The sequence below is a fragment of the Delphinapterus leucas genome, chromosome 3, assembly GCF_059928025.1.
Source record: "Delphinapterus leucas isolate spDelLeu-1000000601 "Yukka" chromosome 3, BTC_Dleu_Yukka2, whole genome shotgun sequence".
Classification (NCBI taxonomy): Eukaryota; Metazoa; Chordata; class Mammalia; order Artiodactyla; family Monodontidae; genus Delphinapterus; species Delphinapterus leucas.
In genome coordinates, this window is record NC_143131.1 from 149,685,893 (window position 1) to 149,701,893 (window position 16,001).

The 16,001-nt window shown below is 49.8% G+C and overlaps 1 protein-coding gene across 1 annotated transcript in view; it reads left to right on the plus strand.

Annotated features, from left to right (window-relative positions):
* The window catches only part of HRH2 (histamine receptor H2), a 48,512-nt gene extending 34,465 nt beyond the window's left edge, over positions 1 to 14,047 (plus strand). Inside the window, 2 exon segments of the mRNA XM_022595076.3 lie at positions 11,250 to 11,327; positions 11,329 to 14,047. Coding sequence (XP_022450784.2) covers positions 11,250 to 11,327; positions 11,329 to 11,440 — 190 coding nt within the window. The 3' untranslated portion in view covers positions 11,441 to 14,047.
* Positions 14,048 to 16,001: the final 1,954 nt, after the last annotated feature.

Sequence of the window (16,001 nt, forward strand, 5' to 3'; positions counted from 1 at the left end):
CCTTTATTTCTTCCTTCCCCCCTCCCTCCTTCCCTCCCTCTCTTCCTTCCTTCCTTCCTTCCTTCCTTCCCTCCTTCCCTCCTGTGGCCCCTCTGTAAAGGAGAAGCTGAAAAGTCCATGGCAGGCTCTGTGGACTAGTGTCTCAGCTGTACCACTGAATCGCTCAGTTTGGACCCTGACCCTGAGCCTCGTGTCCCTCCTCTGAAAATGGGGGGCTTGGATCCATCTCAGGGGACCATTCCAACACTAATTATATATAAATGCTTAACAAGAGAGAGAAGTTATGCCAACCCCCAACTGTGTTTGTGTCAAAAATCTTCTGGCGAGGGCGAGGGGGAACCTGTTTCTCATACTAATGAATCACCCTGAGTATGCAGGCAAATTCAGTAAAACATGTCCTTGTCGCAAGCTGAGCTTTGAGTGCAGGGGTCACAGGCAGGTAGGGATGCAGATTGGGTACAGGACAGAACTCCTAGAGAGACCCAGCCTGGCAGACAGGGGACCGGGGTTTCTCACTGCCTCTGCCACTGACAGGCTGTATGGCCTTTAGAAGATCACATCCCTCTCTAAGCCCCAGTTTCCTCATCTGTCAAAGAGAGCTAAGGCTTCCATCAGACGTCACTGCTCTTAAAGAAACAGCAGTGAGTCACAGGGCTCTGTGTTTTAGGGTGATGCTGTGTTCATTAAACCTACAACAGCTGTTTGTGGTAGTGTCAGGGGACAGGGATGGGGTGTGCCTGAGACCCAACGGGTATTTTAGGGTGTCCTTTTTTTTTCTTAGTAAGTTTATTTTATTTATTTTTAGTTTTGGCTGCGTTGGGTCTTCGTTGAGGTGCGCGGGCTTCTCATCGCAGTGGCTTCTCTTATTGCGGAGCACGGCGCGCGGGCTTCGGTAGTTGTGGCGCACGGGCTTAGTTGCTCTGCGGCATGTGGGATCTGCCTGGGCCAGGGCTCAAACCCGTGTCCCCTGCATTGGCAGGCAGATTCTCAACCACTGCGCCACCAGGGAAGCCCTAGGGTGTCCTTTTAATGCAAGGCTGAATAAATCTTTGTGTCTTCTTCTCCCAGCCTGAGGCTCCCCTGAGAAGTGAGGACCATTCCCTCCCTGCCCATCTCTGGGCAGGGAGGTGGGGGGCAGGGGAGTTTGTCCCAGTTCCCAAAAGTGGCATGTGGCTCTGCTTGTCCACATCTGATCGTGCAGAAGGCTGCAGCTTGCAGGGAGGGCCACAGGCTTTGGGACTCACAGGCGGGTGGATGAGACTCAGGCCTTCCTCATTCCAGGACTGAGCACATGCCAATGTCACCCAGGGACAGACGCTCTGGGTGGGCAGCAGGGCAATCCCCAGCACCCAGAGGATTTGGGGGATCTTCCCTTTTCCACACTGACTTGGGAAACACAGAATATTTATAAATATTTCATCATCATTGAAATGGAACGCTGAAAGTCAAAGAGAAACTCCATTCCTGTTGCCATCTTACACAAGCCCTGAAACCACGCTCTGTACTCCCTTTCTGTCGCTCATGAGAGATGTGGTCCTGATATCATGGCGACAAGAGGATCCACATATGGAGATCCTAAGCAGGTCCCTGCGTTAGGGGCTGCTGAGTCTCACTGATTCATTCACTCAGTCGTTCTTTAGTGCCCCTTCCCCGTAGGGTGTGTGTGTGGGGGCGGTAAAGAGGGTGACTAATGGATCTACGAGATGGGCTGTTAGGGTACAAACATGTGGGATAAGTGCTGGGACCTGGCAGGTATGGGGACCAAGAGGGCCCCGGGGTGGCCCGGGAATCGGGCAAAGCCTCCTGGAAGGGGTGATGGCTCAGCTGACTCCTGAGGGACAAGCGGGAGTTTTCTAAGCTGAAGGGCAGAGGTTAGAGGTGCCATCCTAGGCAGAGGAGGCTGGAAGTGGGGGAGGAAAGGAGGGACGGGGAGGGGAGAGAGGGACCGGGAATTCACAGACGATGGGAAGGCGACTGATGGGCAGGTACTTCCTTTTCTGAAACTTTGTCCCCATCTGAAAAGTAGGACTGATCATCCCAGCCCCTCCCTCCCAGGGCTGGGAAAAGGACCAAGGGCGTTAATGCTTGGCTTGGGACGGAAGCTTAGAGCAGAGCGCGGAGTCCGCTCAGGTGTAAGAGTCTTTGCTTCATTCTGCTGTGGATGCCCACAGGCCACCACTTCATGGATGGTGGAGAAACGTACATTTTCCAGGTCAGGGGCTCTCAGGCACTTCCAGCTGTAAACATGGTGACTTTGGAAGTTGAACCCAGTCAATCCAAGAGTCTCTCCACTGCCCCCTCCTTCCCTCCAGGGCAAGCTAAGTTCCCAGAGGCTGTCTGGCCCCCATGGCTTCCTTCTCCATCCATGGTGCCCATGCCATGCCTGGGCCCTGGGGACACAGCTGGCCTGCTCCAGGCCTTACCTGGATTGCTAAGGAAGAGCCACACCCTCCCAAGGGCCTCGGCCTCTGCTACAGGCCCCCAGGAATCGCCCAGCAGGCAGGCCCCAAGGCCCAGCCACAAGCTAGGGCTCACTGTAGGTCTGGGAGATTTTAGGGGCCTCTTGTGCCCCATGTGAGAGCAGAGGACCTGGGGTACAGAGCTCCGTGAAGCCTCCTCATGGCCATGTCTGCAGGCCCACCCCCCTTGTCCTAGGAAGTAGGACACAAGCCCCTCTACTTTCAGACCCTCACCTCACCTCCAATGATCATTCTGACCCCCAAAGGAGAGGCTGGGGGCAGGGCCCACTCTAGCAGCTAACTCAGCCTCCTGCCCCAGCCTCCTCTCTGGGTGGTGGGGAACTGCTCTCACAGGCTCCTGAAAGCCAAATGCCCTTGAACTCTCTCACCATTGTTTCTGCTTCTGTTCCGAGTCACTGCCTGAATGGCAGGGGGTGTGGCACTGGCAACGGGGACAAGCCCACTACATCTCAAATTAGTATCCTCTCCTACCCCACCAGCGACGCACCACACACCTGACACACTGGCCTACGTTCAACACCTAACTAGCCGGTGATGGTGACCAGTAACCACCACTGCCCTGGGAATGGTTGAGCCTGGCAGAGTCAGACTGCCTGATTGACCCTGGGCACGTTACCTCTCCGTGCCTCCATTTCTTCATCTGTAAATGGGGATGTTGCTAGAGAACAGATATACAGGCCCGAGAACAGTGTCGTCCACAGTAGTTCACTGGCAGGCATGGGGCTCCATGAGGAGACTCGAGACTGACTAAAATGTTCCCTTATTGTATTTTGCCCTTGTCTCGACGTTATTTTTGCTCTTATAAGCAGTCCTGTGATGAACATCTCCACGCAGAGAGCATCTGTTTCTTTCAAATTATTTCCCCAGAAACTGAATTTCTGGAACCGGAATTACTGGTGAAAGGAGAGGGATATTTGAGGCCTTTTATTACACTTTGCTTAATTGTTTTCTAGACTGGCTGTACAGGGGCCGACCAGCCACCTCTGAAGGCATTACTTACTGGACGCCACTCAGGGGGAGGGTCCTAGAAGGGCTGTGAGGGGGACTGACTAGGGCAGAGGTATAGCTGGCAAGGAGAAGGGGTCTCTGGCATTTAAGGATGGACAGAGGGGCAGGGAAGAGGGAGAAGAAGGAGCTAAGGAGGAACCATCAGAGAGGTGAGCCCACGTCCAGGACCTGAGCCGTTCAGAGACTACAAAACAAATAAGTCTTCAGTCAAAAGAACTGGCATAGTGATGCCAGGAGCTGAGCCCAGGATGCAGCGCCCGACCCACCTGGATGACCTTGGGCAAATGGCAGCCTCTCTGAGCCTCAATTTCCCATCTATGAAATGGACGTGACCTTTCGCCTGCCTCAGAGGGGTGGGATGGAGTGAGTGATAGGACATGACTTTGAGAGTTGCCTTGGGCACTGTGGGTTCTTTTTCCGTGAGCACCCACTGGCGTGAGTGGGCAGGGCTTTGGGGGTTTCCTTCGGTTTTACAAAACATTCCAGAGTTTCAGGGAGAGGATTGGGCAAGCCAGCCAGTCTCAAATAGAGGTTACTTAGGGTTGAAGCAGCCAGGCAGGGTAAACACAAGATCTCCCTTGGGACTGGGGAGATCTGAGCATGGCCCAGGGTCCACATGCATTGGACGGGGAGGGGAGGTGGGGGCAGGGAATCTCCAGCTTTGCAGGTGGGCCAAGCTGGGCTCTTTCAATCCTCCACCACTTATTTGCTGTGCAAGTGAACTGAAGTTCTTTGGGAAGTTCAGACTTCCTCATCTGTTGGAGATAAAAATATCGTAACTCTATCATATGTATCACATGGATATTGTGAGAGTTCAGCGTTAAGTGCCTGACCCATGATCACTCTCAACATTTTATTATTCTGCCGTCTCATTCATCAGCGAAAAGTGGGTGACACGGAGGCAAAGGAAGGGCTGAGTGGAAGTAAGCCGCACCACGCCTTCACTTCTCCTTCAAGCAGCAAGCCTGGCGTGCTATAACAATGCCCAACACTCATCACCGGCTATGTGACCTCGGGCAAGTTTCCTAACCTCTCTTTGCCTTAGTTTCCTCCTCCATCAAATAGGGGACTAATAGTACCTACCCCTTGAGGTCGAGCTAATATTTACAAAACGCCCAGAACCAGGCCTGGCTCAGTGCATGGTGGCTGTCATTTGGTAGCTCTTAGGGCTCAGAGCACAGGCTTTGGACCTAGCAGACGTGGCACAGAGCCCTGTTCCTCCACGCACTGCTGTGACCTTGGTCAGGCAGGTCACTTAATCCCACGAAGAGCCAGCTCCCTCATCTGTAAAGAAGTGGGTGGTGGGGCCCCCAAGGCACCCCAAACACACAGTAAGCACTCAATGTGACTATTGACTGAGGGCCAGACCCACGCCCTGAGGCCTTGGCTCTCCCAGTGGTGGGTGCATGCCTCTCCCACCTTATTTGTCATGAAAATGAACACTGTTTTTGCAAAACTCCTGCAGGAAGCCTTTGCCCAGCTTGAAGGACAGAAAGAGAGCTCCATCTATGGACTTGGCCATGGGCGCCCATCATCCTGACCCGGCCCTCCACCCTTCAAAGCAGACGCTGACACAGGCAAACCCTCTGTGTTTACTTCTGGAAAAGTATGAGAAGGCCCTGAAAAAAATCATTTCTTTCATGAGTGGAGGGCTGACGTTTGGTCATTTCGGCCAAATACTGGGAAGTACTGGTTTGTGGTAGAAAACAAAGTTATTTGAAGATAACACTCATATGAGTGGGCTCTGGGTAACTTGGCATCCTGAAATTTCCACCTCATAGCTAATTTTAGGACAACCAGAAATTAGGTCTGCTTGGAGAAGAGGGTCACCCCTGATTTTGGCAAAAGTGTAAGGCAAGGGAACAGACACTTGGTGGGTTGCAGCTGGCTCCCAGGGCACTAGAGGGCCACTTCCCCTTTCTAAGCTCTCCCACTTCCCTTTCCTCAAAAAGGAGAGGGGACTTTGCACTGACCCAGTTCCCAAGATACACGTGAAACTGCCCTTCTGGGTGTGGCAGTTCCCCCAGATGCTTGGGTGCAGGATAAGCAAGGGTCTGGGTTCAGGGAGCAGCCCAGCCTACAACACGCAGCCCCTCAAGGGCCAGTTCTTGGTGACCCTCAGGAAAAAGCAGCTAATGGCTGTACCCGTCTTGGGAAACAAAGGAGGAGGGAGAAAGGGAGAATCTTCTGGAATTTCTAAACATTTCTCCCATCACTTCTCCTGGCTTCTACAGCACTTCCCCTGGGATTATGCCCATTTTTACAGATGAGGAGATGGGCTTCGATAGGGAGGTGGAGTTGCCTGAGACCTGACAGCAGGGGAGTGAGGAAGCCTCAAACTGAATGCATGACTCCTGCTTCTAAATCTCACATTTTGTCCCAATCATCCCAACGCAGGGCTGGTGCTCAGCAGGTATTTGCTGAAATGGTCACCATGCCTCACTGTCTGTCCCAAGGTCCTGGCTCACAATGCTCTTCTGGGCTGGTAGGAGTGGGAAGGTAGATATAGAAATAAAGCCAGCATGAGACACCACACAGAGTGGGGTAAGGGCTGCCCCACAGCCAGGGGAAGTGCTTTTGCTTCTGCTGATCTGTGAACTTGGGAAGTCAGAAAATGGGAGAATCGCTATCGAAAATGAGATTGGCTGGGTTTTTCATTCATTAGTTCACACACACGATTGAGCACCTGCTATAAACTTGGACAGTGGGGTAGATGACAAAAGATCCAACACCTGCCTTTAGTCTGGGAGATAGACAGGTAAATTGATGGTTAACCCAAGGAGGTAAGTGTCTCAGCAGAGGGGCTGTAGGAGCCAGGAGGGAATCAGTAATCCTGGGAGACCTCAGAGACAGCTTCCCAGAGGAGGTGATGCCTGAACAGAACCTTGAAACACTTCAAAGTGCACAGCAAAGAAGGTAAAGGAATTGCAAGCAATGGGGATGACACGTGTATAGGTGCAAGTACAAGACAGAGCAGAGTAATGTGTGCATGTGGTGGTTCTGTGTGATAATTTGTACTATAAGCCGTAGATGGTAATGGAAAAGGTCACTGACAGTCATTATCTGTAGTCCTTACAATAGTCCTGTGAGCTTGATATTATTAACATATTTCACAGATGAGGAAACAGAGGTTCAGAGCGAGACTGAGCAAGGCTTCTCACTGAAACTGGGTCCTGACCCCTGGTGGCTGAACATATTATAGCACCCTCATGTGAAAAGATATTCAAAGAACATTTATTTAAGAATGCTATTAGGACACTATGAACTGTCAGTAGCAGAAACCCAGTTAAAAGAGGCTGGGATTGGTGGAGGTAGGGAATTAGCTTATAGAACTGAAGAAATCAAGGGCAGCTTCAAGTTGGATTCAGGAGCTCAAATGTCATCATAAATTTGTCTTTCTCCAGCTTTCAACTCAGTTTCACCCTGTGTTGCCTTCATTTTCAGTTAGAGTCTCCCCATGGGGCCACCAGGAGCTCCAAGCTTACATCTTACCATCTTAGTAGCCCCAATGGAAAATATTCTCCTTTCCTCCCGTTCCAACAGAAAGTTTTAGGCTTAAGTTTCATTGGCTGGATGGGGTCCTGTGTTTACCTCTGTACCCAGACCTGGAGCCAATGCAATGAATAAGGTAAATCTCACCTCACGCACATGGGCAAAGAGTAGGGAAGTTTGGATCCCAAAGAAGAATCAAGGTGTTATTACCAAGAGAAGGGGAATTGATGATGGGAAGGTAAAAATAAGATGTTTACCATAAGCACTTGGCAGACAACCTATTATGTGCTCTCCTAGAACCCCACATACATCTCCGAGCCTCAAGTGTCAGAGCTCAGGGCAAAGATGGGCCATAAGGGAGTCCAGGAATATTAAACGTACAAGTATCTCTAGATGTGTGTAATGTAATAAAGTCTACACAGTGTGGGACTCCAGCTTAGTGTCTCATCCCAACTTACATTTGGCATGGATGGCAAGCTAAGTAAAGGAGGAAGGGCTCCATACCACTAGACACTATTAAGTTAAATATGCATGGCAAACAAATTTAATAAGAGGATGGAAATTCCATATGGTAAGGAGGAAAGAGAAGGAGAAAAAAGGCAGTTTAAAGCAAAGCAAAAAAAAAAAAAAGACAGGAAATTTTAGAAAAGATGGGACAAACGTAGAACACAAAATCACATTGAAGAAATTAGTCAAAATATATCAGTAATCACAGGACATGTAAATGGAATACCCTGGGCCAATTTAAAAAAATGGAGATTGTCAGATTTGATTTTTTTTAAACCCAAACAAATATTTTTACAAGAGATAGACTTAAGGAAACAAAAAAGTTGAAAGTATAAGGAAGGAAAAATAAGATATACTAGGCAAAACTAACCAAAAGAAATCTGGGTAGCTATATTAATATCAGACAAAGTGAACTGTGAGCAAAAAGGATTACTAAAGATAAAGACCATCTTTTGAAAAAAGATTCAATTCACTAGAAGGATAAGAATTCTAAACTTGTATGTACCAAATAAACCAGCTGCAAAAAGTAAAACTGACAAAGTAACATTGACAAAACCACAGAGAGAAATTAATCATTAACATCATAAGCAAACAGTATTAAGACTAAAAGGGAGATATTATTATAGATTTTGCAGCGATTAAGAAAGATGATAAGAACATTGTGGTCAATTTTATGCCCCAAACAAGGGAAAATTCAGATACAGTGCACAAATTCCTAGCAACAGAACTTACCAAAACTGACTTGGGAAGAAATAGAAAACCCGAATGGTCCTATAAACATTAAAAAATAAAGAAAGTGGGCTTCCCTGGTGGCGCAGTGCTTGAGAGTCTGCCTGCCGATGCAGGGGACACGGGTTCGTGACCCGGTCCGGGAAGATCCCACATGCCGTGGAGCGTCTGGGCCCGTGAGCCATGGCCGCTGAGCCTGCGCGTCCGGAGCCTGTGCTCCGCAATGGGAGAGGCCGCAACAGTGAGAGGCCCGTGTACTGCAAAAAAAATTAAAAAAATAAAGAAAGTGAATGAAACACCGGTAGTACTTGGTTTTGCTAAGGAGTTCTACCAAACACTCAAGGAAAAGATCGTTCCAGTCCTGCTCAAACTCTTCAGCGAAGAGAAAAAGGGAAACTCTCCTGTTTATCTGATGAGGCCAGTAGAGTGTAGATTCAAAAACAAGTATGAGAAGGGAGAAGATAAAAATGAGAAACAACCCAGATGTCCACCAGCAGGTGAATGGATAAATAAATTGGAGTATCTTCCCATAATGGAATACTTTATGACGGTGAAAATGAACTACAGGTTCACGCATTGACAGAGTTTAATCTCAAAAGTATAATGTTGAACAACAACTAAAAAAAGGAAGCTGCAGAAAAGAACCCTAAAACATGATTCCATTTATATAAAAGTAAAATCCTGGCAGAACAACACAGTGTATTATTCAGGGGTACATACATATTTGCTGAAACAAATCAGGGGCTGGTAAATTCTATTTCTTAACCTGAGAGGTGGTTACACTTGTATTCATTTTAATATTCTTTAATATTTTAAGCCACACACATGCGTTTTTTATATAGCCTCTTTGATGTATTTCATTTAAAAATATTTTTTGACACAATCTCCATGTAGCAAAAAGATATGTCTGAGTAGTGGAGTTATTTGAGATGTTTATTTTCTTCTTTTTGTTAGTCTCTATGTTCTGAATTTTTTACTATGAACATGTGATACTTCCATAATAATATTATTTTAAATGATTTTACAGCCTTTTAGAAGAAGGGAGGTAATTTCCTAGCCTAGAGCTAGCTTGTCTTTGATAATTTCAATCTAATCTACGTGAAAGTCACTTTATCACACTTCAGGCTCCATCTGGAATGTTAATCCAAGGGTAGATACCTGCCTACTTGGTCAAATATGTACACTGCTGGCATGGAGAAGAACCGGAGCCTCTGAAGTGCAGGGGTGTGACCTGGAGGTCCAGGTGAGGGCAGGTGTTCTGGGGACGGTGGGGCTGGCCAAACCCACGAGAGAGCTTGGGCCATGCAAGGCCTCCAGTACTGGCTAAGCCAGAACATACCATGCATCCGAGGAAGCTTGGGTGTTGGCTGTGGGTGTTGGCTGTGTCGTTGTTCATAAAGCCTTTACAAAAGCAGGCATCCAAATCTATACTCCCCTCCGATGGACTCTAAGGGGAAGCATGATGCTTTTCTCTCTCTCCATGTGGAAGAGAGTGAGTTTGATTCCTCTGGTGGCCAGAATACCTTAACAGATGAGGGCTAGAGCTGAGGCCAGGCACGAGTTTCACGGGACATCCGGAGGACCCGCAGTGAGTGTCAGGACCAAGCAAGGGCTAGCTTCCAGCCTGAAACTGGATGAAGAAAACTACTGCTCCAGCCAAGGCAGGGAAGCAAGAAACTAAGTAGCATCCATTGCCTTAGACAGAGCTAAAGCCAGATTTTGTCCTGCCCTGGAGCTGCAGAGACCCCAGGCAAAGTGTCTAGGGACACCAAGCAATGCTTAGCTTCTCCTGCATTGGGGCCAAGCAGGAGACAGGATGGGCCAGGACTTGCAAGGACACTCCTCAAACCACAGTTGCTTGCAAATCCCCTTCCCTGTGCAGCCCATAGTCCTCTCCCAACTGCATAATTTACACTTAAGTCTCTACACCACCTGGCTGTTTTCACTGAAATATATTTATAAGACTTTATATCATCACCATAAATGGAAATGCAGTATCACTTGTGGAAAACAGAAAGTACTTGTGATCATAGAAACAATGACACAAAACAATGCAACCCAAGTTTGGCCAGATCCCATTGCCTGATTAAAGCTCTGAGCCTGCCCCAACTCCGGGTTATAAAGGGACACCTGCGTGTTGAGTACTAAAAACACAGGCGCTCCACACTGAGGCTTTTTCTCTTGACCTCAGAAGGCTTGAAATAAAAACGATGAAGGAATTCTTACTCACTGAAAGTATCGGAAGGAAAAAGCAGGTCAGCTGTCCACATCTTAGCAGGCAATAGGCCAAAGGAATTTTGTATACCCAGATATGGGGGAAGTCTTCATCTTTCTGAAAATGTATGTCAAATACTTTGTTAAAAACTTTCCTCCCAAGTGTTTGGCTAACTTACATTCAGTGACCTTCAATCAGCTTGACTCAATGGACATAACTGAGGACCTACTATGTGCCGGCAGCCACTTAGTAGGGATTTGAAAGGCAAGCGCCTTGCCTTCAGGGACCACACATTCTAATGGAGAGACAGACACATTCACAACTGATTTTAATGCAAGGCTGAATAAATCTTTGTGTCTTCTTCTCCCAGCCTTCCCCCAACTCATGCAAAACATGATGTAGGTGTTCAGGAATCATTTTATTCAGACACAGAAATAGCAAACATTCACTGGGCTCCTACCATGAGCCAGGCAATGTGTGGGATACTTTTAAACATATTTTATAACACTTAATGCTTTCAAGAATTGGAAAGGTGGTTATTTTTACCTTCAGTTAAGGTTCAGAGAGGTTAAGTAACTTGACCAAGGGTACACAGCATGTTAGAAGCTGATTTGGGGTTTGAAAGCAAGTCTCCTGGATGCTCCCCATTGTGGGTTGAGGGAACAAGTCCCTGTTTCACGTGGGAGGTTCCCCGCCCCATGCCACCCCACCCTTCCCAGCTCCCGGCTTAGAAGAAGCAAAGGCCAGAGGCAAAGTCTGGCCCAACTGGCCTTGCTCAGTGGTCACCTCAGCCCTAACCTATGCTTGTGTCCCCCCAGGAAGCCAGCGATGTCCTGCACCCTGTGCTCCAGCAATCTTCTGAGCTGCTGCAAGAGCCTGTGGGTGCTTAGGTTCCTCCAGACACGTGGGAGGCCCCTTGGAGGAGCAGCCGGGAGAGCCACTGTCTGAGGAACTGCTAAGGACACTGGCCCAGGAATCGGTGAGGATGCTGCCCTCCGAGGCTCTCTAGACCCAGCCCCAGAACGCTGAAGATCCTGCTTCTAGTCACCAAAATTTGACTCCTGGAGCCACTAAGGACCCAGCAGCCGCCCCCAAACCACCGAGGACACACCCTAGCCTGAGTCTGGGGACTCCCAGAGCACATGGTGGGTGCTGGGGTCCTCTGGCCTAGGATGGAGCAGCCAATGGGTCTGGGTCTGCTGAATCCCATGGGTTCAAAGCTCAGGTTGGTGTTGGCCTTGAGTCACGGGCAGAGACGGTGGGACTTTCGGGGATGTGCACACAGGTGCGTACACAGAGGTGTATGTGCCGACACACGCCTGCCCTCTGAGCACGGCAGAGGGCTGTTGCCATGAAGTATTGGCCTCTCACTCCCTCGTGGGTCCTGCGGGATGAAGGGAGGGAAGGGAAGGGAAAAGAAGGACATTAGCCTTTAATGAACACCTCCTGTGTGCCGAGTACGTCACCCGCCTGAGCTCACGTCATCCTCGTTACATGTGGCAGGGATGGTCGACCTGTCTTTACAGGAATGGAGACTGAGGCTCAGAGAAGTAAGGGGCCACTCAGCTAGAAAGTGTGCCTGGCACATAGGAGGCACTTGAGAATAGTTGCTAAAGGAAGGAAGGAACAAACAGATGAACAGACAAATGGGAGGATGGGTAGAAGCCCATGCTCTTGACACAACACTACACTGCCTCTCAGGAGAGGCCACGATATTTCCTTGACTCAGCAGACCCTCCTGCTAGCGAGGCTCAGACCCGGAGCTTGTGCGGGGGCGGGGGGGGTCCCTTCATGCTGCAGTTCTGACCCTCTCTGGTGCTTTCTATCAACAAGGAGTGGCATGGAACAGACTTGCTGGGGCAAGTGTGCGGGGCCACAGGGAGGGACAGGGAGAGGTGGGGTGGTGAAGACATGACAGGCAGGGGTGGGGAAGTTGGCCCCGCTGCACCCTCTACTGGATGCGGGACCGTGGGTGTGGCGGCGGACACCTTGGAGCAGCTCTTTTCTCCTCTGTCCTAGGGGCTATGCTCTCCTTTCCTATTTTCAGGGTTGTGGAAGAGACCCAAGGAGGTGAAGGAGGTGGCAGCCCCAGAGAGATGAGGGTGTTCCTGGGCTCTCCTCGCTGACCGCTGCCCCTCCCTGAGCCCACTCTTCCCTTGGTTCCAAGAACCCCTGTTGTGGTCCCCCTTCCCCATCCACCCCTGCCTTTTCAGTCCCTCTTTCAGCCCACCGTTCTCTCCCCAGCCACCACATGCGCTGTTCCCCAAGGCTCAGTCCTGAGTCTTCTCCTCTGACTGCGATTTCTCGCCCTCTGCGGCCTCGTCTCCACCCACTGAAGGTACCAAGAGACTTACCTCTAAGGAGATTACTCACACATGTGTACCTGGAGCCCAGGCTCCTTCTGGGAGCCTTTGACTAACTTTCAACCTCACCGTGAGCATGTCCACAGCTGCACCTTGACCGTCTCCCTGCACCGCTCCTCTCCCAGGGTCCCCCTTCTTGGACAGAAGCCCTGCCATGGGCTCCAAAGGTCAATCTTGGCATCAACTTTCTCCTGGCTCCGCATGGTCCATCCTCTTGTATCCTAGCTCCCGCTTGTATCCACCATTTACCTGGTTCTCTCCACCTGCCCTGTCATCACTCAGTCCCACTGCCATCCCCTCCATCAGGACAATTGAAACAGCTTCCCGTATTCCCCACTGGCCTCCCCCAAGCCCACCGTCCACCCCACGGCCACACTGGGCTGTGCAAAATGCAAACCCATACAGAAAAACATCTTTCCCACAGCCCTCAGGCCCCGCGTGGTGGGCTCCGACGTGCCTTCCAGCCTCCTGTTGCCCCACACTCCCTTCCATCTCTTCATCCCAACCCTAGCGGCCTTCTCCGTTGGGTTTATTTATCTCACTGCTCCTCCAGCTACCAGGACACACACAGAGCTGTTTCCATGACTTGAAAAGCTCCTCTTGCCCTTTCAGCCACAGGATCTCAGCCAAAACATCACTTCTTGAGGGAGTCTTCTTTGACCCTCCCTATTGGGTCAGTCCTCCCACCCGTACCCACAGAACTGTCCTTGGAAGCCATGGGCATGGTTGTCATTTACAGTCATCTGTGTGGTTCCCTGACCCCTGTCCTTCTCCCCTACTCAGGAGCTCATGAGTCCTGCCTATTTCTGTTGACCATTGTATGTCTAGCCCTTAGAAGACTGTTTGGCCTATATAAGGCATGATTTGCCCCAATGGCCCCCAGAGATGCTCAGTCTCTTGGCTGGATTCCTTCTGGAAACCCCAGAACCCCCTTCTTGGAAATTTCCCCAGGAGTCTGAGACAGGTGAATCTCTAAGTCATGGCCAAGTAGATGGAGCATAAGACTGGTCTGGCTGATCACAGACTCAGCTGGTCAGGGCCGAGGTCAATGTGCTCACATGCCACTTGCCACTGCAGGTCTGGCTCTAGCTGCCCCTGCCCCCCTGGGGGCCTCCTGGAGCCCCTGATGGCTGCAGAAGTGGGGCGCATGCCCCCTAGAGGAGAAGCATCTGTGGTGGGCCCTCAAATCCATGTTTTGTGTTACCATCGTGTTCCAATAAAGCTATCAAAACAGATGCTGCCTTGCGGTTTTATTTTTTCACTTCCTGGTGAGGAAATACTCCCCAAACTTCATCATATGGTGTGTCTTGATTTAGAAAAAGAATTATCATAAAATGTTGGGGTAAAGGCCAACTGGGAAATTGCCTTAAAAGGTAAAAGAGTTTTCAGGTAATTAGGTCTCACCTTGAAATGCCCTGTTAGAAATGAGGGGCGGGCTGATCAGAAGGGTCAGATCTTCTTCCTGCTCACGTAGTGAGCCAGGTACATGGTCGGCACTCAGTAAGTGTTTGTGGAATGGAATATTTCAGAAATTGTCAGATCCAGAGATGCTTTCGGTAGGTGGGAGAAAAAGACATCTTTAAAATGGAAAACTTGTCAATTGGGGAAGTCTTCCACAGTCAAGAGTAGGTGGGTGAAGTGTAGGTAAAAAACCAGGTCAACGAAAAAAATTCATTGATTCTGTGCAAGGAATGATTCCCAAAGGCACCCATGAAAGGGTCTGGAAAATGGAGGGAGTTGACCTTGTGTCAAGGTCATCGTTCGATAACTGCAGTGTCGGCGGCGGTGAGCAGTGTCCCCTGGGGTGGAAGGAGGAGGCTGTAGGAGGCTGTGAAATCCTGAACTTTGGGCCTTGCAGAAGGATGCACCAAGACACACCTTGATGCATTTCCACAGGAGGCAGAGAAGAGATCGTGAGTCATCACAATCAAAGCTTACAGGAGCTGATCTGCCAGAAATGGATTTTGATATATTTCAGGGCAGAGAAGACAGAGCGTGTTAAGAGGTCCTTGGGGAAGATGAAAGTAGTAGACCAATGGAGTCGTTAGATGATGTGAAGCAGTTCTATGTAGATAGTATAAAAAGGATGGGGAAGTGTCCCCTGAATGGTAACTGTGCGTGCAGTAAATATCGGGGCACTTTATAGGCACCCAGCCAGGGCTGGAAGCCTGGGAACCACAATTTCCAGAATCCTGTTCCAACAGGTTCAGCTTCCACCAGTGGGAAGCAGAGGAGAAGCAAAACCATTGTTGCTAAGGTCAAGGGAGGAGGGACAGCGGGAGGGGAAGTAGGCCCAGGTGGGTACAAGGGCCTGCCGCAGGAGTCTTGGAGCAGAGAAGTTCTAGAGGGAGCTGCACTAGGGAACATTGTCTCATCCTGTGGGTAATGGGAAGGCTTTGAAAGGCCCTCATCAAGAGGGGACTAAAATGATGAGGTCTGTATATAAAAAGATCTTTCAGAGTCCAGTTTGGGGAAATCCACTGAGGGCGCTGGGGGTAGAAGCAGAGTGAGTGCAGGCAGCTCCATTGCAGGGGTGGGTTGACAGCGGTATCTTATTAGGATCTACTCCAGACCCTACAGCAGACTTCAGGCTACAGGCTGGGAACCCAAAGGAATCAGACCCTCCATGCGCTCCAGAGAGATAGGCATTACCAGGGAATCAGAGAAGGAATGGGACGGGGGGGCCAGTGCTGGGGTCGCTCGGGGTGGAAAGTGTGGGAGTTGTGTGTGTGTGTGTGTGTGTGTGTGTGTGTGTGTAATGTGGAAGGATGTGGACCAAAGAAGCATGAACTTCTAAGTGGAAACATTCCTGGTGCACATCGGGCTGTGTTTAAACGCAGGGTAGAAGTGTGGCAGGTGGTGGAAATGCTCGGAGCCAGGATGGAGGGAATCCACTTGGCATCTCGTCTCAGCTAAACCGCTGACAGTCAACACTTGGCTGATCAGACTCCATCTGGAGCTTTGGGGGAGAGTTTATCGTCTTCATTGTCCATTTTAGGGGGCTCTTTCCAGGTCACTCAAGCAAGGAATGACAGCCTAGAACACACTTCTCCCACCCCAATTCCCAAATCCCACCAGAATTCCAAGCATTCCAGTGATAATTCAGGAGCCCTCACTGGTCACCAACAGCCCACAGGGTGACTGGGAAAAGGCTCCCTTCACCTTGCCAGCAGCCCTACGGGGCTCATAATTTTGTGATTTTGGAGG